This window comes from Ruditapes philippinarum, unplaced genomic scaffold (genome assembly GCF_026571515.1).
Source record: "Ruditapes philippinarum isolate M1 unplaced genomic scaffold, ASM2657151v2 ctg6838_1_1_1_1, whole genome shotgun sequence".
Classification (NCBI taxonomy): Eukaryota; Metazoa; Mollusca; class Bivalvia; order Venerida; family Veneridae; genus Ruditapes; species Ruditapes philippinarum.
This window is the reverse complement of record NW_026857554.1, coordinates 7,279-30,941: the sequence shown is the minus strand read 5'-3', so window position 1 is coordinate 30,941 and position 23,663 is coordinate 7,279. Positions and strand designations below refer to the sequence as shown.

The window sequence follows — 23,663 nt, the reverse complement described above, 5'->3', positions numbered from 1 at the left end:
GCAAACACATTATAGCATTTGCAGCAGCTTAATATTCAGGCAAATGGCCAAGTACCTCAGTCTAGTCTAAGCTGGGTTTTAGAATTAGACTACATTGTTTTGTTTTTTATATTTCGCGTAAATTTGATAAAGAATAGGCAAACAACATTTAAAAGACACTGAAAATCTTTCGTTACCTTGCAAGCTGTAAACAAACAGAGTAGCATCCCTGTCTAGTGACATAGTTGATGTCCTGATGCAATGATTCAGGTTGTAGCACATTCACAACAGTGGACAGTCCTCCTGCAGTAAGGAAGTCCTCAAAAAATGCCTGTGAGCTCACTTTAGAACCCATATCCTGAGAGGTGGGCATTAACTTGCTGCTTAAAACCTAAAAATTTCAAATAAATCTTTTGTGATGTTTGAAAAACCACCAAAGTGTAAAATTTTTAAATTTTACTTTACAGCTATTCATTTATTCTGACTACTCTTTCAATCACTTTATGTTGTACCGGGGAGCAAAGTGAGTCCATAAAAACAATATAAATACTACAAATCATGCACTCAAAAGTACATTTGTAGGTCAATTTTTTGGATAGAATAACTTTTCCCTTCTGATCACAAAATAAAATCACTCATTTCACAATAAATATTGCAAGTTATTCTTTTTTCTCCATTGATCAATGTATACACCTGGGCAAATAGCCATTAAGAAATTAACAAATACATGTACCGTAGATGTCATATTCAAAACTAATTAATATTATAAGATGATATATAGACTGGAGTCGTTGTGAATGGATTGGTTCATGCTATAAACTGACAAAGAACACCTTTACTGAAGTTTTTATCCTTCCCTTGATCTTGTACGAAACAAATGCCTATTTGTGTGTGTGTAATTTAGAGAAATCAATTATAACTGCAATTTTACTACAAATCATGCACTCAAAAGTACATTTGTAGGTCAATTTGAATAAGACTGTAAAAAGTAAGTGCTAGGGAAAAAAGCACAAAAATAAATTCAGGAACACGTTGAAAATGATAAACCCAAATCTTACCTCTAAATTATATAATACTCTAAATGCGGACATATCTGGACTGGAGCAATCAAACAGGGCTTTAAGTGTTTCCTGAGGGGTCTGTTTCGGACTAGGGGCAGTTGTTGATTTCCTGGGGCTTGATCTGGGGCTGAGATCATCAGATGAACCAAGTGTTGGCAGCTGAAATCAGACAGGTAAAAAATACATGTTGTTTTATTTTTATATTTCTTTCTTTTTGGATGTTCTAAATTTTCATCAACAATGTACAATCCAGCCACACTTGTGGATAAAAACCTTCTAAGTCTTTTTTTGTATTATCTTAGGCACTAGCAACTAGTATAAAACTGGTCATCCTAAACAACTACCGGTAACTCGTCATTGAAAGCCTAGCTGGATCACTTTATCATACGAAAGACTTCAAAGCCCTTGTTGAAATTCAAACCCATACTGACGAGCAGTGATTAAAAGCCAGTGCGCTTCATCACCTTTATACTTGTATTTAATTTTTCTAGCTAGCTTAATGACATTATGTTATTCAATAAGAAGGTATCACTACTTTGTATTACGCATTCATACATGAACAAATGACTGTATAAACAATAGAAAACTTCTAAGTATATAATAGATATATACAAACCCTTGTGGACACAGAATCTAGGGCATCAATGACAGCTGGATCAGTTGGTATTAGCATCAATAACTTCCTCACCCGGGTTGTTATCCTAAAGCAAATTTAAAGAACTAGCCAGTTAATATTACACAAAACATTCTATAAATGAGAGTTTTGAGCAATAAATAGGTCATCACCACTCTTGTTGTGTTCAAAGCAAATAAGGGTGCTTATATTTGAATAAACAATATTTCCATAGAAACTAAAATACTTAACTAGAAATGTGTCCATAGGACACGGGTGCCCCCACCGCGCCACTGTTCTGTCAATCTTTTTACTAAGTCAAGGGAAATAACTCTACAAATACTGGATACATCCACAAGCGAAACCCCAGGTGCAAATCTAAATATGCTGAGCAACCTGCCCATAAGGTTTAATGACTATGTCAAATCCTTTTTGAGAACTTGCGACACAAGTTGAAAATTGCAAAAAAAATTTAAGTGAAGGGCAATAACTCTAAAAATACTAAATAAATCCAGACAAAAATACCTGGTGCACAACTGCACATGCTGATCAATATTCCTGTAAAGTTACATGACTCTAGGTCAAATACTTTTTGAGTTACATGCGACACGTGTTGAAAATTGCAAAATTTTACTAAGTCAAGGGCAATAACTCTGAAAACACTAAAAATATCCAGACGAAAATACCCAGGTGCACAACTACACATGCTGATCAACATTCCTGAAAAGTTTCATGACTCTAGGTCAAATACTTTTTGAGTTACGTGCGACACAAGTTGAAAATTGCAAAATTTTACTAAGTCAAGGGCAATAACTCTGAAAATACTAAAAATATCCAGACGAAAATACCCAGGTGCACAACTACACATGCTGATCAACATTCCTGTTAAGTTTCATGACTCTAGGTCAAATACTTTTTGAGTTTCATGCGACACAAGTTGAAAATTGCAAAATTTTACTAAGTCAAGGGCAATAACTCTGAAAATACTAAAAATATCCAGACGAAAATACCCAGGTGCACAACAACACATGCTGATCAACATTCCTGTAAAGTTTCATGACTCTAGGTAAAATACTTTTTGAGTTACGTGCGACACAAGTTGAAAATTGCAATGGACAGACGGACGGACAAGGGTAAATCTAAATGCCCGCCACTAACGCGGGGGCACAAAAATATTAAATACAATAGCACTTATTCACACATTCCTTGAAACCATGTTCCGAAAAGTTGCAGAAAATGTTTTATACTTAAGACCTCATAATAAGCCAAACAGCTGAACATACTTAGTTTCTTCCAGCTCAGAGAGTTGATACAACATGTCAAACACCTGACCTCCGGCGGCCATTATCACCCCTGGCAACATCTTCTCCTGCTCAAGGTCAAATGTCTGTTTTGACAGTGGAGTACCTGGTGCCTGTAAAGATAAAAAAGTTGGTATAACTCCTAACAGGACAACTTTGTTTTTTTATAAAGAGTTTATTATTTCTACTTTAAAAGGGAAGTTCCTACATTATACATACATTTTTGGGGGGAGGGGGTGTATTTTGGTTATGAGTTGGGATTTAAAACACATCAACATGATTTAGGTCATGTGGCCACTTTCAAGCATTAGGACCTACTGGTGAAGGAAGACCTCAGATATTTCCCAGTGCATTTCAGGCACAAGCTGGCACCTGAGTAGAATCACCGCCATTCAGTGACCTAGCTGGATATCCACATCCCATGAAGGAATACAAAATTCCTGGCAGGATTAAAATGCACAGCTGTAAAGGGCAAATAATTTGAAACAGCCATCCTTACCAATTAGCAAGGGAGCCCCCAACTGATATATAAATATATCTTATAAATTCATACTATATGCATTATATAAATTCATACTACATGCATTATCAAGATAAAACTTATTTCCACATTAGTTAAGCTTTAAAATGATGATCCATTAACTAACCTCTTTAGATTGAGAGGTGCTAACTGTGCTGGAAGGTGTCACCATTCGTACTTGGATTGTTTGATTGTCTTCAAAATCTAACTGATGTAACAGTTTCTGATCTTTGTTACTACCCAGCTGTAATATATAACATGTAGTTAGTAAAGATTATATACCATATGATAACAGACACTTCATAGTTCAAAGCAGAGCTTGATCATGATAAAAAGAGTTAATCATGGTAAGGGCAGTATAGGCTGAATTAAAAATTGGTTCACAACCATGGCTTTCTGAATTTTGATCATATGTCAAAATAAAGCAATATTACTTTAACTATTTGTTTGCTTAGTTTTCACACCAATATTTAACAGGTTTTATGGTATTATCTTTGTGGCCAATGCACTTAAATGCCTTTCCTATATAAATAACCAGCCATTATCAATTTCTATGCAAGTCATACAGAATAATGTCTGCAGAGTTGCCCTCGTATAGCAATTACCTCTTTATAACAACATTATCATTTGTTTCCAAAGACATCACAATAAATTTAACCTCTGTAGAGCAACAACTCTTACCTACAACCGAAATCTTTGTCCCCTAGAGGGAGTTGCTCTGCAGAGGATATCATTTATACAGAGCTGGCTCTGATACACTTTCTGATACAAAGATGAAACCTTCACTATAAGTATAAACAGATAATTTTTTCCAAAAGGGAAGAAAAATCTTACTACATTGCTGACCAGTTTTTCTTGAGCAACAACTTGTATGTTTTCTGTACTCTGTCGTAATCTGTTGGCAATCTTCACCTTAACGTTACCCAGGGTCTCGTTGCTGTGACACTGTTAAAAATTTTAAAAAACCAAAAAGGTAATTACATATACCCGAACTAATATTATCAATTTTATTATCAGTATCCATACCCACACTATATTCTTCTAAAACTGATATACTGTTTAAGTTCATAATACTTTTCTAAACTTGAGTGTAAGCATTGATAGTTACAGGCCTACTAAGCTATTACATAGACGGACCAGACTCTATACTGATACCTACATAAATCTTGTATCTTGATACCAAAAAAAAAAACTTATATCAAAAATAGATTGTTCAACTCAAATTTGGTCCGATCCAAGCTAAAACTCAGCAGCAATAAGTCATCAATTTTAGAACAGAAATTATTCAAACTAAGCTCAAACAACATTTCAGATTATCAAAAAATTTAAGTCCACCATTAAAATACATTATTTGCTTCACATCTTTTCCCTCATTACATGTGGTAAAAAAATTCATCTAGAAACACACAGTTTAAAATATTGAAAAGCTATTCATGAACTCCATTAGATTTTGAAGATGTCTGCGGCAACTTTCATTAAAATCTATCATGAATACAATTCAACAGAACTTTATTTAATTAAATTTCAATATTTTATATCATAAATGAAAATAACTTACAACAAGCATAAACTCTTGTTTGGGAGTTTCACATGAGATGAAGAGGTTGATCTGAAATCCCTGAAATGAGGCCCCATGTGGCAATATGGTTCGTGGACTAACATGGGTCTCCTCCACGTTTAGTACGTACATCTCAGCAATCCACAGTAACCTCTCTATGTTCAACAACTTTATTGATCTAAATAGAACATATACAACTATTTACATGTATACAATGTACCTCCAGAATCATGGGATTTTTTTATATATAAAAGCTGAAAAAATGTTGTAATTTGTTGATTTGTTTGTCTATTTTTCTTTTTTTGTTTTTTTTTACATCAATTTCAACAAATTCAGTAAGTCCATCTAACCAAGTTTTCTGGATATCTAACCAGTAATTACCAATTTTTCTGCAAGTGAATAACGACTTATCCCACATGATATCACAATCAGCTGTTTGAGACAAATGACCCTTGAACTCTATGTCCAACATCAATCCTCATAATTGTCATGTCACAGAAAAATTTCACCTTGCCTGAGGATCATTTCAGCGACGCTGGGATTAGAAATATGGTGTTTTCCCTAATAAGCTAAGTGGTTTCACTGTTGTAATTAGTTAAACTTAGTCAAGTGTCCAAATACAGTAATAAACACTCAATGGAGGCTTCAAACAGCTGTAACACAAACACTTATCACCTGGTACTGACAGAACATTATTCTAATATATAAAATTCTCTTGGTGATCGTGGAAAATAAACATTACACACCCTCAATTTTAATAAAGTGAAAGAATAGACAGGAAACAATTAAACTATTTACCGGGACACCTCAAACAGACCTATTTACAATGAAAAAAAAAAAACTTTAGAATTATAACACATACTGATCTATTCACAATAAAAACACATTATTTATAACAACTTACTTGGAAGGAACAGATATATTGGCAACTTCTGGTACCACGGCAGCTGTCAAGGTTTTAGTGGCACTAAGAATGGCCTGAGAAATAGCAGTACCACTAACTCCTATCATAGCAGTCTGTAAAATACATCATTTCAATATATGAATCCAATTGGTATTATTTCAATATCAAAAATAACAAGATATGTTTGTAAAACATGTATGCCCCCTATCAGCAGCCAATTAGTCAAGTGATAAGGTTATTATGCATGACTTCTGACCCAGTGATCAAACAATTAATAAGGGTTATCAAGTATCTACTGGTCATGACCTTAACCTTTGACCCCTTGACCCAAAACTCAATAGGGGTCATCTGCTGGTCACGACCAATCATCATACAAAGTTTGAAGTTCCTAGGCCTAAGCGTTTTTAGTTAATTGATCAGAAACCGTTTTTACCTACAAGGTCAATGTGACCTTGACCTTTGACCACTTGACCCCAAAATCAATAGGTCATCTGCTGGTCATGACCAATCACTATACCAAGTTTGAAGTTCCTAGGCTTAAGGGTTCTTTAGTTATTGATCGGAAACTGTTTTAACATACATGGTCAATGTGACCTTGACCTTTGACCCTAAAATCAATAGGGGTCATCTGCTGCTCATGACCAATCACCATACCAAGTTTGAAGTTCCTAGGCCGAAGCGTTCTTTAATTATCGATCAGAAACCGTTTTTACTTACAATGTCAATGTGACCTTGACCTTTGACCCCTTGATCCCAAAATCAATAGGGGTAATCTGCTGGTCATGACAAATCACCATGCCAAGTTTGAAGTTCCTAGGCCTAAGCGTTCTTAAGTTATTGATCAGAAACCGTTTTTACTTACAAGGTCAATGTGACCTTGACCTTTGACCCCTTGACCCAAAACTCAATAGGGGTCATCTGCTGGTCACGAACAATCATCATACAAAGTTTGAAGTTCCTAGGCCTAAGCGTTTTTAGTTAATTGATCGGAAACCGTTTTTACCTACAAGGTCAATGTGACCTTGACCTTTGACCCCTTGACCCCAAAATCAAAAGGTCATCTGCTGGTCATGACCAATCACCATACCAAGTTTGAAGTTCCTAGGCCTAAGGGTTCTTAAGTTATTGATTGGAAAGCATTTTTACCTACAAGGTCAATGTGACCTTGCCCTTTGACCCCTTAACCCCAATATCAATAGGGGTCATCTGCTGGTCATGACCAATCACCATACCAAGTTTGAAGTTCCTAGGCCTAAGGGTTCTTTAGTTATTGATCGGAAACCGTTTTTACCTAAGAGGTCAATGTGACCTTGACCTTTGACCCCTTAACCCCAAAATCAATAGGGGTCATCTGCTGGTCATAACCAATCACCATACCAACTTTGAAGTTCCTAGGCCTAAAAGTTCTTGAGTTATTGATCGGAAACCGTTTTTTGCTTACAAGGTCAATGTGACCTTGACCTTTGACCCTTGACCCCAAAATCAATAGGGGTCATCTACTGATCATGACCAATCACCATACCAAGTTTGAAGTTCCTAGGCCTTAAAGTTCTTAAGTTATTGATCGGAAACCGTTTTTCCTTACAAGGTCAATGTGACCTTGACCTTTGACCCCTTGACCCCAAAATCAATAGGGGTCATCTACTGATCATGACCAATCACCATACCAAGTTTGAAGTTCCTAGGCCTAAAGGTTCTTTAGTTATTGATCGGAAACCGTTTTTGCTTACAAGGTCAATGTGACCTTGACCTTTGACCCCTTGACCCCAAAATCAATAGGGGTCATCTACTGATCATGACCAATCACTATACCAAGTTTGAAGTTCCTAGGCCTTAAGGTTCTTTAGTTATTGATCGGAAACCGTTTTTCCTTACAAGGTCAATGTGACCTTGACCTTTGACCCATTGACCCCAAAATCAATAGGGGTCATCTACTGATCATGACCAATCACCATACCAAGTTTGAAGTTCCTAGGCCTTAAGGTTCTTTAGTTATTGATCGGAAACCGTTTTTCCTTACAAGGTCAATGTGACCTTGACCTTTGACCCCTTGACCCCAAAATCAATAGGGGTCATCTACTGATCATGATCAATCACCATACCAAGTTTGAAGTTCCTAGGCCTTAAGGTTCTTTAGTTATTGATCGGAAACCGTTTTTGCTTACGAGGTCAATGTGACCTTGACCTTTGACCCCAAAATCAATAGGGGTCATCTACTGATCATGACCAATCACCATACCAAGTTTGAAGTTCCTAGGCCTAAAGGTTCTTTAGTTATTGATCGGAAACCGTTTTTGCTTACAAGGTCAATGTGACCTTGACCTTTGACCCCTTGACCCCAAAATCAATAGGGGTCATCTACTGATCATGACCAATTACCATACTAAGTTTGAAGTTCCTAGGCCTTAAGGTTCTTTAGTTATTGATCGGAAACCGTTTTTGCTTACAAGGTCAATGTGACCTTGACCTTTGACCCCTTGACCCCAAAATCAAAAGGGGTCATCTGCTAGTAATGACCAACTACCCTACCATGTTTGAAGTTCCTAGGCATAAGTGTTCTTTAGTTATTGATCAGAAACCGTTTTACGTACAATGTCATTGTGACCTTGACCTTCGACCCCTTGACCCAAAAATTAATAGGGGTCATCTGCTGGTCATGACCAATCACCAAACCAAGTTTGAAGTTCCTATGCCTAAGCGTTCTTTAGTTATTGATCGAAAACCGTTTTTGCTTACAAGGTCAATGTGACCTTGACCTTTGACCCCTTGACCCCAAAATCAATAGGGGTCATCTACTGATCATGACCAATCACCATACCAAGTTTGAAGTTCCTAGGCCTAAAGGTTCTTTAGTTATTGATCGGAAACCGTTTTTGCTTACAAGGTCAATGTGACCTTGACCTTTGACCCCTTGACCCCAAAATCAATAGGGGTCATCTACTGATCATGACCAATTACCATACCAAGTTTGAAGTTCCTAGGCCTTAAGGTTCTTTAGTTATTGATCGGAAACCGTTTTTGCTTACAAGGTCAATGTGACCTTGACCTTTGACCCCTTGACCCCAAAATCAATAGGGGTCATCTACTGATCATGACCAATCACCATACCAAGTTTGAAGTTCCTAGGCCTTAAGGTTCTTTAGTTATTGATCGGAAACCATTTTTGCTTACAAGGTCAATGTGACCTTGACCTTTGACCCCTTGACCCCAAAATCAATAGGGGTCATCTACTTGTCATGACCAATCACCATACCAAGTTTGAAGTTCCTAGGCCTAAGGGTTCTTTAGTTATCACTCGGAAACCATTTGGTCTACGGACCGACGGACCGACAAGTGCAAAGCAATATACCCCCTTTTCTTCGAAATGGGGGCATAATAAATATCCTAAAGTCAAATAATAAAAAATTTATCAGATTTTTTTATATGAAATAAAAACAACAATCATTGGTGAGAGACAAATGACTATTAGATTTAATGTCAATATTGAATTGTCACACTTCAAGATCTAGACCTTGACACTCATAATATACATTTTTACAACAATACATACAGAATTATGTAATGCAAATGGCTCACCTCCAATCTTGTCTGACATTCATTGATAAACTTTTTATGCAAATTCACAGGATCCTGAAAAAAGAATAAATTCATTTTTACAGAAAAATTCTTTTCATGAAGTGAAAGAAATAAATCAATTGAAACCCATAAATAAGCTTTCTTAGAATGAAATGAATTAATATAAAGTAAATTTGCATGTTGCATTTTTTTTCTTCTTCTTCTTTAATTTAGAAACTGAAAGTAAAGTAACCTTTTTCATTCTTGAAGCAAGATTAGTGTATGACATGTTGAGGAGAAGTTGTATCGCTGAATCAGCAATTGTCTCATCTGGAGTATTGAGGCAAAGTTCCCAGAGAAAATCTAAACCCATTAAGTCTGTCTTCTCAACAATCTGAAATAGAATACGAAACATACATTACAAATATTATACATACTGAATGCAAAACAAATATCACTTGTCTATATTTTCATACCACCTGATGAAAATAAATCTTGTATTTATAGAAAAAACTTAAATATTATTTATATATTTTTAATCTGCATGTGTAACACAGTGAACAAAGTAAATGGTAGTACTGATAATTGCCACAATCTCAATATGAATCTTTTGAAACAGCGACTGAGGTCTAACTGCATAAGGCATACCATGGTCTACCAAATATCACACAAATTATGCATCACTGGCCATGACTTTAGTTTCCATAATCCATGGCTAACAGACTTGACGTTTTCCATACAGAGCATATCATATGACTAAACCTGCATAATAAAGATAACAAAATCTGGAGGAAAACTGCCCCCTCGCCATCCCAGTTTAGTAACTTACCAAACTTCCACTTGAATCTTTCAGTCTGTGATCATTCTTGTTCACATTCTCGAAGTAAGTTTTAAAACATACAAATCCTGTAAAAAAACAACAACAAAGTCATAGAGAATATACCGTAACATATACACAGTTAAGTACTTTTCATTACAAGTTTGGTCAACTATGAATATACTTGGTTTTATTGCTAGATAATAACAAATGCATACATTTCAACCTTAAACTCTATAATCAAGCAATAATATTTCAATGTCAAATGTATCTTACATTCTAACACGCCCCGCATTTTTCCCTATTGAACATAGAAGAACCGAAAACGTGTGTTATTATGCAATAGAGTCACTGTTTGACGTTCTATATTTAGACATGTGACATAATCATTATACATTATACATAACCACTATAAAGTCCGACGCGCTGACAATAAGTACGGAAACAAATCAGGCGCAGTTTTGCTTAATAGCAGGTACGGCAGCATTTATTTGTTTATGTCGTGTTAGAATCAAAATAATATATCCAAATTGGTGATTTTATCGCTGGATAACATCACTGTTTGTCGTTCGGATGGGCAGCATTATATCACTCGTGAATATAAATGGGTAAATTATATAAGCATGCCCTTACCTTTATCACTGATTTTAGCTGGGTCCAGCCTAAGTAGTTCATTCTGGAAGAGTTTAGTTTGGGTTTCATTATCCAGGTCCATTAAACCTTTACTAAACCACTCATAACATGTCTGTAAAATATAAAATTATACACATTTAAATCTTTACTAAACCACTCATAACACGTGTGTTAAATATAAAATTACAGACAGTCAAACCTTTTCTAAACTATTCATGGTCCACAGAATCTCTACTCAGCCATTCATAAAAGAGTAAGACTAAAAGAGTGTTGGAGCACCACACTAAATACCAGTATTCTGGTATATATCAGACAAGGCGCTTGAATGAGTCAATTATCTCCCCTTTCACCTGCTAAAATGCACTCTTAAGATGTTTAATTCATCTGTTCACACCGATTTTTATACGATAATAAATGAAAACTGTAAGAATCGGCAAAAAAGCGATATTTTTCTACTCTGTGATTATGATATCTGCAAGCGTCAAGAGGTACTGCTCCAACACTGCATTGAGTTAAATCCTTCATAAAATGTCTGTGGAACAGGAAATCATTAGATGCCTGTTACTAGTTTCATTTAATGGAGTTACTGCAATCTTCAGCAAAATAATAGAAATAGATCAAATATCTTCACTTTAACTGTCTCGGGTATAAAACATCTTATTGTAAAGTTCACAAAAAAGCTGTCAAACTATCAAAAGATGGTAAAGTCAATTGGCAAATGCGTAGTTCTTATATGAACTGTAAGAGTTATAAATAGTTCAGTCAATTTTTCCCTTACCTCTCTATCCCAGGTGCAAGCTTCACTTGAAGCTACAAGAGCAGACCAGATTTCCCGTGCACGATTCCATGGCAAATATAGTACACCTTCTTGTAACACATATTGCAAGAAAGATAAATGTGACATCACATACTGAAAAAAATTAAACAATGCATTTCAGAAATACTTGTATTAACATAAAACTTCACTAAAACTTGTTTAAAAGAACTATGATGTTATATTAAAATGATTAAAGTGTAATTATGCTTATCCAAGGTAGTATAGTGAGTGTATAGGTGAAAGTCAAAATAAGTTTTCATTTTGCCATAATTCCTTTCAATTTCACGATTTTTTCCCAAATAACTAACTTGTGTCAAGAAAATGTCTGTAAATATGCATAGGAATGAATGTAACGTTCAATTTATAAAAAGAGTGGGACAGTCTCTTTATATGTTAAACAGATTTATATCTTATTCTAAACATTTTCCAGTAATGACTGTTGGTCAATCACCATTAAAACAGTTAATCTTTTGAAACATATAGTCAATTCAGCTAAACTTGACATGAAAGAATAAGCATAATGTCACTTTAAGTTTCATTGATAAAACTTTAAAAATAATGAATCTTAAGACATCTAATGCTCATGGCCTCAGACTAGCAACATACCTCAGAATGTGGATATCTACTGTCCACTAATGTATTCTGGTCAAGTTGACCATCACTGCTTGCAGCTTGTTTATGGCACTTTACAAGACTCTGGGTGACCAGTTTGATGATGTCAAAATTTTTATTCAGTTCATGTAATATTCCCTATAAAATAATATAGAAACATCAGTACAAATATAGATTATAATAAAAAAGGTATCTGCCACTCAACCCTGTGATTGTTGGTCCAAGCTTTTCCGGGGTCATAACCATGTTTCCTCATATGACATTGGTAGTGGTTAGTTCCAGGAAGAAAACTTGGTTTAAACATACTTAATCCCAAAAGTATACGGTATATAACATACATACAGTTAAACAACAAACAAATTATTTTAACATAATGGAAAAGACAAGTCTTACAGAATTTGGCTTCTTTAAGGATATGAACCTGAGAGTGATGCAGATATCCTTTAATCAAAACTAAGCTTATATAAATAAAATAATGTTTAAACTAAAAAGTATATTTTTTTTTTACATTAAATATGAAAGTCAGATGATTTGAAGTCATCTTAACAGCTTGTGTTCATTGGTTAAATATGATTCTATTTTATATACATAATAAAACAAAACTTTTTCTATACATTTTAAACATTTTTAGTACATTTTATGTTTAAGTTTTAAATGTTAACATTACAAAAATATATCTCTCAAATAACCAAATTTTCCAATACACATTTTTTTTAATAAATCGGGTCTCAAAATCTACACCAAAAGACACATACAATGTTTCATGGTGAATTATACCAACCTTATCTTGTTTAAAGCTATGTTTTAGAATGTTCTTGCTCAGCTGATGAAGTTGTTTCAATGTTGGCAAAACACAAACACCCTGCAATATAAAAATAAAGTATAAAGTAAGAGCACAGCATGCATTGTAGCTTGTTTGAATAATGGGCTACATTCAAGTTTTTGCAAGATGGCAACAAAAACGACAAAGATAACAATGGCGATGCAGCAATCATAATGACTCGACCTTTTTTTTAAAACAGACCACCTAATAAAATGGATAAGATGTGTGTATTTTATATATAATATAGTGAGTGAGTGAATATTGCATGAGTATCCTATTTTTATCGGTTATTTTGATTAAGTTGCTTCTGCAAAGTTGTAAAGTGAGTGATACAAAACACATAAAGAGCAATCCATTAAAATGTTTTCATTATATACATTCTGTAAAATGTGTGAAGAAAATTAGAATTAAAGTATAGGCAATATGAATAAAATGTCAATACAAATTCCTGATGTCACAATTCCATCAATAAGGAAATTTATCTGGATATTTGCTATATCAGACAATTTATAGGTATATGATTTATGATAAAAATTACTTTTCAGCTGCAACTTGATGTATATGAGCAACTCCTTTAGAAAAAAGTGTTTGATAATTTATGTTTCTTAATGATTGTTCAAAAACAATCAAGAATGAAGAACAGGACTATGGTCTAATCTCCTCATCAACACTGCAAGTATTCTTATAGTAGTTCATTAAAACATAGTGTTTAAAGAATAACACTTAAAATTATGTATGACCTACCTTTTTAATATCATCAACACATTTGGACACATAGCTTCTTTTCACTTGATCTTTAACAATATAAGAGTCATTAAGAATAGCTAAATGTTCTTCTAGTGCAAGCTCTATTAGGTGAGTTGATAATGCTGGTAGGTGAGATAAATCCCACAATAACTGCAGAACCTGTAAAATATTTTATAATTTTTATTTTGATTGGTTTCTTAGTTACACCAACAATGTAAAGGTCACATGTCAACTTTCTAGCTTTACTAAGAGTGGAATACCTTAGTTGTTCCTCAATTCATTATGACATGTGAAAAGAACCACCAACCTTCAGTTAGCTAAATGTTACTCGATTGATTTCTGACAGTGAAGAATCTTTAAAGGTAAATAACAGGATTTGACCTACATCTATTATAGGCAATGATTCTGCCCCAATTGCTAAAATTACTTAGGGATGTCATTAAAACTTTTCCAATACAGTCCATTTTGAAATTGAGGTAGTCATTTTGGTTTTATAACATACAACAATGAGTATTTTCTAAGTTTTGAGGCCGCCAAAAGTGCAATTGTGACAGTCATTTTGGTCTCCAGCCGCCTCTTAATAACAACCCCGATATTCATTTGGCTATGTAGACTGGCCTGAAAAAATTAACTGGCTGTGGTAAATAAAGAATTCCAGACACTTTAAGATCACCATAATTCTATGGCGACTGTGAGTACTCCACACAAACTTACTTCTAAAACTTTTAGACATAAAATACATCCTCTTTAGAATAAAGTGATCAACAGAATACTAGAACAACAGGTTTTGATATTATAACATTTTTTATTATAAACTGCCTTACCTGATTTGTAGTTTTTGGTATTTTAGCATCCCTGCCAATCTTGCCAATAAGACTGAGTAGTTTTTCTCTTGATTTGTCATTTTCTTCTTGCCATTTCTGGTAAAAAAATCAAACATAAACAGTTCAAATAGATGAAAGCTGATTCATGTGCATCATGATTACCTATTCCTATTGCTTCACACTGAAACAAGGGCCATGCAGAAATTTTCTTGGTCACTAAATCGAAATAAATCAATAAAATCCATCCTAGAGTTAAGGATCTTGAGCCTCAAAATATGACCCAACATGTACATAGCGAGTCGGCGTGAGGGCTTGGTGCGAAAGGGTTGTAACTCATATTAAATTAAGGAGTTACAACCCTTTCACACCAAGCTGTCAATACAAGTGTTAAGTTTAATGTGAATATAGTCAGCCATTAATGAGATACAAAAGTTGTTCACAAAACCTAAACCAATTTTGTTATGTTAAAGACGAAAGCCTCATAAGTTAGATAGTTAAAATATTCTTAGAAAAGCTGAATTCAGGAGAATATAAGTTCATTATATGTTGTTAATTTCATTTATAGAAAAAGCGCAACTTATTAAAAGCAATGCAAGAATCCATTCATGCTAACTTAAATCTTGTTCTGCTTATGGCAACTGACTCTACCAGTGCAGACCAAGATCAACAGGCAAATCTGTGTTGAAATATTATGGCCTTCATTTTTCACTTTTCAGTCAGTAAATATCTTGAAAATTTTCCCTGTAAATGATAAATGGTTTAATCTGTAATGAAAGCTGAAAGTCTATTTAACATATTTAGCATAGTAAGAGTGAAGACAAACATTTCAGGTTTTATGTTAAGCTTACCTTTTGTATAAGGAGTAACAGATGCTCTAGCTGGTTAGGATCAAACTTGACAGCTGCCGCAGCTATGATAGAGTGGATGTTGTCTATTACATTGTTGGTTTGAGATAACTGAAAATATTAAGAATTTTTATACAGTAATGTAATATCATAGAGATTTTAAATCATATAAGTAATATTTTTAACTAAAGAGCAGCATGGGTAAATAAATCATCAGAACATTAAAGTGGATTGGTCTACACTTGCAATTTGCACATTTTCCAGCAGTTTATCAAATATTGATAAAAAAACAATATAGAATTTTATAAATTGGAGATACTCTTATAACTATAATAAGATATTTCTTGAAAAAAATGTTGATAAGAGTTCTAAGTTATATAGTATGAGTTTTCATCAATTTTTTCCACATAAAAACCCCACTATCTTTCTTTAAAATTCTTTTTAATACTTTTTATGGATACATTGTTCTTCTATCTTTAGGCGTGCAGCTTTAAACAAAATATATCCCATTAACTAATGATAGAGAAATGAAATCTTTACAGTAATACTTACCTGCATTTTCCAGATCATGGTTAGTTCATCAGAAGAGAGATCTGTGCCAAGAAAATCTACGATACCTTTAATCTTATCACAGTACTGAGCTTGATCAATGTTTCCTGTAAAAACAATATACTATGATGTAGTATTTTGTTCAACTATTGTTCTTTTCACTGTTTTCATAACTATGGACATCAAATTAATGAGAATGGTAAAGTTTCTGCATCATTTTCACTGAATTCTACTAACATGGCAATCATCTTACAAGCTATTTCTTATGATAACTTGGTTATATTGTTACTAAAGTTTTAAAGACACAGTCACCATGCAGCACAGACCCATTCAGTGCATTAAACAGCATTTCATTTTTCAAAAATCGAAAATTGCAAAAACATCAATTCTAATCAATTTATTCTGAAGTTCAATCTTTTTATTGTTTCCAGTCTCATTAACACTGTAAAGCTCAAATGGCAACTTTACAGCTTTACTGGTGAAGGTGCTACACCATGAATCATTTCAGGTACCTAGATAAGACCATCAATCTTTGGTAAGCTAGTTTGATAGTTCCTCACATGAAAGAATGCGTGTCTCTGACAAGATTCAAGGCCTTAGTAATTAGAGACACACAAGACCAGGGAAGTCCCTGAAAAGTTCAACAAGACCTGTCTGCCAACAACGTGCTCCACTTTTCTCAGTGCTGGATAATAAGGATTATTAACATGTATCAAATACATTTATAGTACCTGAGAAAATGGGAAGGCAATGATAATAGCTTCCCTTATTTCCTTCAAAAAGTGGACCCAATAAAAATACTTATATAGAATTGTTACCTTCTAGAGCAATTGAGAGCACTTTATTCTCCACTAACCATTCTTGAATTTTGTTGGCTGGGATTGCAGTCTTTTGACGTGGATTCTTTGCACTCGTAGAATCTTCAATCAACTTTGTTACCTTTACATTAAAAAGTATTTTATATTACCACTCATGAAACATATAATCAAGTACATGTATAGCTTAACTGTGTTCAACTGTCATACAAGCATTTCAATACTGTCGTTGCCAAACAATAATTCAACATACATAGAACCTGCGAAATGTTTTTATTCAACATTTTTAGTGCTTAAACATTGTATTCCCCCTACCCAATTAATTCAGGTCTGAATTCACCACCTGTGGAGTTGGGAAAGCTGAGTTGCAGTAACCTATTGTCTTTATTGAGAATTTTAAAATAACAAAACCTGCTTGTGGGAATGAAAAAAGAACTTTTGAACTTTTTTTTATATATTTTGGCTTGATGAAAGCCTCCTTTCACTTGAAGTAACTTCAAAGAGGACCAAAAAAACCAACAACCCTGGGTGGCAAATAGTTTATCTCCTCTATTGTATGGTATGAGTTAAAACAGTTTCAAAATGTTACAATAATCAAAATATAAACAAATCATCAAAACAAACCTCCTTCAAAGAATTCATTTTAGCGTTAAAGTGTGGGGACTTCAACATTCGTAGTGCAATATCCAGTCTCAGGTCATCTAAAGCCTCAACATCATTTGGCCAAATATTCATACACAATAACTTCATTGACGCAAGAAGGTCTGAGACGCTGCCAACTTTCTGTAAATAAAAAAATTCATGCACAAAAACTCGAAAACAAAAAGGTTTAAATTCCAGTTATAAATATTTTGAAACATTTTAAAAATGTTCAAAGGTTTTACTTGAACTATATTAAGCTTCTTGCTAAACTCTTATATAGAATATCAATACCGGGTATTTAACAAATTACAAATCTTTTACAGCCTCTTACATGTTATAAACTGTACCAAAATAATGCTTTTTTTTGGGGGGGGCTTTACGTCACACCGACACAGTATAGGTCATTTGGTGATGTTCCAGCTTTACTGATGAAGGAAGACCTCAGGTGCCTTTCCGTGCATTATTTCTGGCACAAATGGGAACCTGAGTAGAACCACCAATGTTCCGTAAGCTAGGTGGATAGCTTCCTTTCATGAAAGAATCAAAAGTCCCTGTTGGAATTCGAACCAACAGCGGTGAGGGGCAAGTGATCTGAAGTCAACGACCTTAAAGATCCTTATGTTGTAATCAAAGTGGTAAACCACACTAAGTGAAATTATAAATATATGTCCACAATTATGCAAATAAAGCAATTTTCAAACATCGAAGAATATGTACAATATGTACTGCAAATATTTGTGCATATTATATGTAATCATTAAATATATGCATTCATTTCTTATTGTAAAATTTGACTTAATCTTTATAGTAAATAATTTTATTACCTCCCTTTATTTACATGAAATGTTAAATTCGTTAATATCTTTATAAATAATGCTTTTTGGAATCTACAATATTGATCAATCTTAATTTGAGCAACATATTTATGATTTAAAACCATAAACAAATTGTGTTACAGGATCTTTAACCACTCCGCCACAGAAGCCCCACCAAAGTTATGCAAAATTTTTAATGAAATACATATAAACTAAACAAGTAGATGGCAAAACTTTACTTTTCATTTTTCTATGTTGATAAGTTGCAGATACATAGATTGCTAAAAGACATTCAATTATCAACATAAATTTTCACTAACTTTCAACAATTCAAAATAGTGGCTAAGTATAATTCATAGTGAAGTTCATTGCCAAAGGTAGAATTTATTCTAGATATAAACAAGACTTTCTAAGTAAGGAAAATCTAAAAGTTCTTCTAATTTTCTGTAAAATGTTTCAAAAACACAATTATATACATTATAGACCAAAAAAATACATGTAATAAAAATTTATCAAACAGCCAATTTTCAAAACACAAAGTTTCTACCTTTTCCTTGAAGTCTTTTTCAGCAAGATTTTGAACATATTTGATTGAAAGCTCCATTCCATTTGTAAGTAAAGACTTCATTATTTCCTTATCAAGAAACTCTGCACAAACTCCCAAAGGTTTCAACAATGCTGCAATTGCCTATAAATATATACAATTATTCATCAAATGCTTATAAATATTCTTACTTATTATCATACATGTGCTGTCAGTAGGACGTCACATTTGACTTTTCAACTTTTCTCAGTGCTTGATAGTAAAACAAAGAACCTTGGATATTGTAGGAAGTAACTAAGAATAATATTTGATTCAAATCAAATAAATACATGGCATAGTAATAAGTCAAACAAATTTCTCAACCTAAAATTAAGATTTGATTCAAATAAATACAAGACATAGTTATGAGTCAAAGAATTTTCTGTGTTCACAAAGGCTCATATTTCATTCATGTCATGAGTTACAGGCCTATGAGGCTACAACAGTTTTACCTCGTATTATGATCATGAAGACATGCATTGAGTTTTAAGTTATAAAATATCCTGTGTTGTTTTAAAGACTGATGTTGCATGCAAAACTGAAACCAAGAAATTTACGACATTAAAATCTCAAATGAGTTCAAGTCCTTAAACCTATAATTAAAGAGAACACAACCACAATTTTTATCATATGTCAAAAACATTTGATCAATAAAGATAATTTTAATGTGATTTTCAATAATAATGCTGAATGTGTTAAAATATTTCAAGTAGTTATGTCATTTTATTAGAAGAGCTGTGATATACTCTATTTTTGAAAAAAATATTATAAGCAGTCAAATCAACAATATAAAACATTTAAAGTGTCAACTGATCTGCACAAAATTGACTGTTCAAATTTTAGGTGTAGGCATATCAAACATTACTAAATTGAGTGACAACTTTGTTGATGGTAATTTGCAACAGCCATATATCCTATGTCACTATATGTAGAGACCTAAACAGGGAAATTATATGTAGTGTTATTTGAAGAAAACCAAGATTGGTTGCAAGTCAATGGAACACTCGTAGGTGAATGCCTAAGATTTGAAAATTAGAAAACTCCTAACTGGATGCTTAACGAATCAACCAATACCCCGGATTTATAATATGAATTTCATACTACATAATTCATTGTCACTTATCATTTACCCCATGTTATATAAATCAATGTGTATGGGTAGTTACAAGCTTCTGTTCCACATACCATGTATTACATGCTTATATAATTCAACTAGTATCTTTCTTTTTTTTGTGATCACATGAAGTGAATTAAATGTGAATGGGTTATTGTGATACTGTACTTATGATCACTGTATGATCTATTGCAATCTTAAGCAATTCAACTTCAACTTGTATCACTTTTTGTTATCACAGGAAGTGAATGTGTTTCTAGGCATTGGATTCATAGATCTAAACTAGTATCTTCTTATAAACAATTATACCTGTTTACAATCAAACCATTGTTATTATACAGGGCATTGTACTAAAGCAATAAACAAAAACATATCCTTACTGGGGCATCAAGTTCTTCTGACTCCAAAATCTTTTTAATATGATCAAATCCTCCTTTCATGGCAAACTGAAAATACAAATATTATGATAATATATGCAGTTCAACTAATGCAATGATCACTGGCAGGGCCAAAACCCCCATTTTTGGGGAAGGGGCCTCAGCCTTTTTCTTGGGGAAAATGTGCGTGATTTTGGCATACTTTGGGAAAAGGGGTTCTTCAAAATAGAAAAGCAAAAAGCACTGGGAAATACTAATAAGGCATTAATTTTGTTCTAAATTCTATGGGAAATTTCAAAAGACTGGGGAATTTTGAGGGCCAAACTGGGGGAAAAAGAGGCTTGTTTGGTTGGTGAAGCAGCCTATATTTGGCCTCTACAAAGAAGGGTTTTTTGGACCTGGCTGGCATATTATTTTCTCAAATAATGATGTCACAGTGTAAAACACTTTTCACATGGGTAAGCGTATTAAATATAGGCATAACAAAAACAAGTTCTTGTTTCCATAACCTTATTAATGTATCACTTTTATGATTATTGATGTTATGCTAAAGAATAGGTCAATCAATGCTAAAACAAGCAATTATCATAGTATTGCAAGCAATCCATAAGTCCCCTACCGGTAACAGCCCAAGCAACATTCTGAAGGGCCATTGGCCATTCACTTATGTTCCTATTTTAAGTAAATTTGTTGAAAAAGTTCTTTAAAAGTGATCACAGGAAACAGTTTTTATGTACAGACAGACGGACTGAAGGACACTCTAAAGTTAGTTTTTAAACATCCCTGTTATCAAAATATAACATTTTTAAAATCCTATCATGATTGAAGAAGTTGGAGTAAAAATTACCAATTTCTCAAAAAAAAAGTTCAAAAGGGGCATAATTCTGGAAATAGTCTTGCTAGAGTATTGAACACTCACAAATGTTGAGTGATAATAAGAAACATTTATATGAAGTTTGAAGTAGATACATTCAGAAAAAGAAGTTATTAAAAAAAAAAACAATGTTTTTTCATGAAAATTTTAAGTTCAAGGGAGGTAATTCTGATAAATTTTGTGCTAGAGTTGTAAACCTTGTCACATATGATGTGGTTGATTACAAGCAACTTATATTTAAAGTTTGAAGAAAATACCTTAAGAAATAAAGAACTTATAGTGAAAAAACTTAAAAACTAGAATCAGAAATCTTGAAATTCAGTCTATTTGTTGCCATAGCAACCAGAATTTTCAACATAGGAAGATAAGAAAAGGATGTGCATAATTTCCATACTGCCATATACCCATATGTCAAGTTTCATAAACATATTTTCAGTACTTTTTGTGTTATCACTGGATCCAGGTTATGTGTAAAATTTGCCATATTTTCAGTCTATTTGTTGCCATAGCAACCAGAATTTTCAACATAGGAAGAAAAGAAAAAGACGTGCATAATCTCCATACTGCCATCTATCCATATATCAAGTTTCATAAAAATATTTTCAGTACTTTTTGCATTATTGCGGGATCCAGGTTATGTGTAAAATTTGCCATATTTTCAGTCTATTTGTTGCCATAGCAACCAGAATTTTCAACATAGGAAGAAAAGAAAAAGACGTGCATAATCTCCATACTGCCATCTATCCATATATCAAGTTTCATTAAAATATTTTCAGTACTTTTTGTGTTATCGCGGGATCCAGTTTTGTGGACGGACGGACTGACGGACGGACAGACGGACGGACGGACAGACGGACGGAGGGTAAACCTAAAGTCCCCAAGTCCCCTCCGGTAAACCGGTAGGGGACTAATAAACTGTTTGCTAAGTCTCTTTAGCTTAACGAAAGGTTATAGTCTGTAGTAATATCATGTGTATTAAACCGTAAACAAATTTCTTTAAAAAATGACTGCTATATTATTTTAGAAACAAACACATGAATTTCTTTTTTCATGTCTACATAATAAAAGGACAACGTGTTCAAAATCATACTCCTGCTTTTTTCTCTCTCTCAAAAGATTAACTGTATTATAAAATCGTAAAACTGAACCCTTGATAGCTTTGTAGCATTATTTACCCTGTTAATAAGACATGTAAGCCATCCATAGGGGTCTTTGAAGTTGCTATTTTCAACTTTAGAAAATGGTACTCCCCTTCAAACTTTTCTTCCACGCTGTACGATCTCTTCGACTCTTGTTCTTGTAATGAAATTCTGTCTCTGGTTGAATGCCTTAATAAAATAATAAAAGCAATTTATAATTTATCATCATTATTTTTTCTAAAACCAAGCTATGATAATGATTTGTGATTTGTCTATACTACCAGTATAGTCAGGCCAGCCTGGATGTCTGCTTTACCTGACATGGCCAACCAAAATGTGTGCCTTGTCTAATAAGGCCAGCCTACATTCATTATACTTACCTGTCCAGACCAGCATAGTTGTCTATCTAGCCTGAAAAGACCAAAATGCCTGTCTAGGATGTTTAGGCTAGCAAAGTTGACTATCTGAGTCACCAAGAAATTCAAAATGTCTGTCTAGCAAATTCAGGCTAGCCTAAATGACTATCTGGCCTGAACAGACCATCCATTACTGTCTAGCATGTTCAGGCTAGCAGAGATGACTACCTAGCATGACCAGGCCAGCTTAGAGTCTATGTGTCATTACTGAAATTTTTCAGTGATTACAAGATGATTTCAGCATTTTCGGAACTATGAAAATAAATTTCTCACGATTTTTTAAGGACAATTCATACTTAAAATTACCATGCTAAAGGTCAAGAATTAACTTAATTGTTACTTATAATTAAAACATTTTTGATATTCCAAAAATAATATTTGAACAAATTTACAGACATTTCAAGACATGAACACAAAAGTACAAATGGACCGCTATACATGTATATGTTTAGGATATTACCATTCCAAGGATGTCCATAAGATGCAAATGTACTGGTTGATGACTAAGTCTGGCTGCCACAAGATCTATCAGTAACTGTAACATGTTGTTAATGCCTTCCTGAATCTCTGTGTTCCAACGATGGACTGCATTTGAATTCATCAACTATACCAACATAGAAATGTATTATTTTTTTATCAAAAATGACATTGTCACCAACTAATCATTTTATAGTTTATTTTATAAAAAGATATCTCAATAAGATAAATATTCCTGATGTGGGTTTCATTG

General features: G+C 33.6%; 1 protein-coding gene across 1 annotated transcript in view; it reads right to left on the bottom strand.

Moving 5' to 3' along the window:
• LOC132750140 (ubiquitin carboxyl-terminal hydrolase 24-like) overlaps window positions 1-22,913 on the bottom strand; it is a 39,690-nt gene extending 16,777 nt beyond the window's left edge. Inside the window, 26 exon segments of the mRNA XM_060740080.1 lie at window positions 177-370; window positions 1,038-1,199; window positions 1,657-1,741; window positions 2,937-3,067; window positions 3,602-3,718; window positions 4,309-4,419; window positions 5,033-5,210; window positions 5,937-6,049; window positions 9,513-9,566; window positions 9,745-9,885; window positions 10,321-10,397; window positions 10,942-11,053; window positions 11,720-11,851; window positions 12,365-12,508; window positions 13,152-13,232; window positions 13,938-14,099; window positions 14,765-14,860; window positions 15,613-15,720; window positions 16,162-16,265; window positions 16,977-17,097; window positions 17,598-17,756; window positions 18,978-19,118; window positions 20,508-20,573; window positions 22,554-22,614; window positions 22,616-22,706; window positions 22,898-22,913. Of these exon segments, the coding sequence (XP_060596063.1) occupies window positions 177-370; window positions 1,038-1,199; window positions 1,657-1,741; window positions 2,937-3,067; window positions 3,602-3,718; window positions 4,309-4,419; window positions 5,033-5,210; window positions 5,937-6,049; window positions 9,513-9,566; window positions 9,745-9,885; window positions 10,321-10,397; window positions 10,942-11,053; window positions 11,720-11,851; window positions 12,365-12,508; window positions 13,152-13,232; window positions 13,938-14,099; window positions 14,765-14,860; window positions 15,613-15,720; window positions 16,162-16,265; window positions 16,977-17,097; window positions 17,598-17,756; window positions 18,978-19,118; window positions 20,508-20,573; window positions 22,554-22,614; window positions 22,616-22,706; window positions 22,898-22,913 (2,957 nt within the window).
• Between the last annotated feature and the right edge of the window lie 750 nt (window positions 22,914-23,663).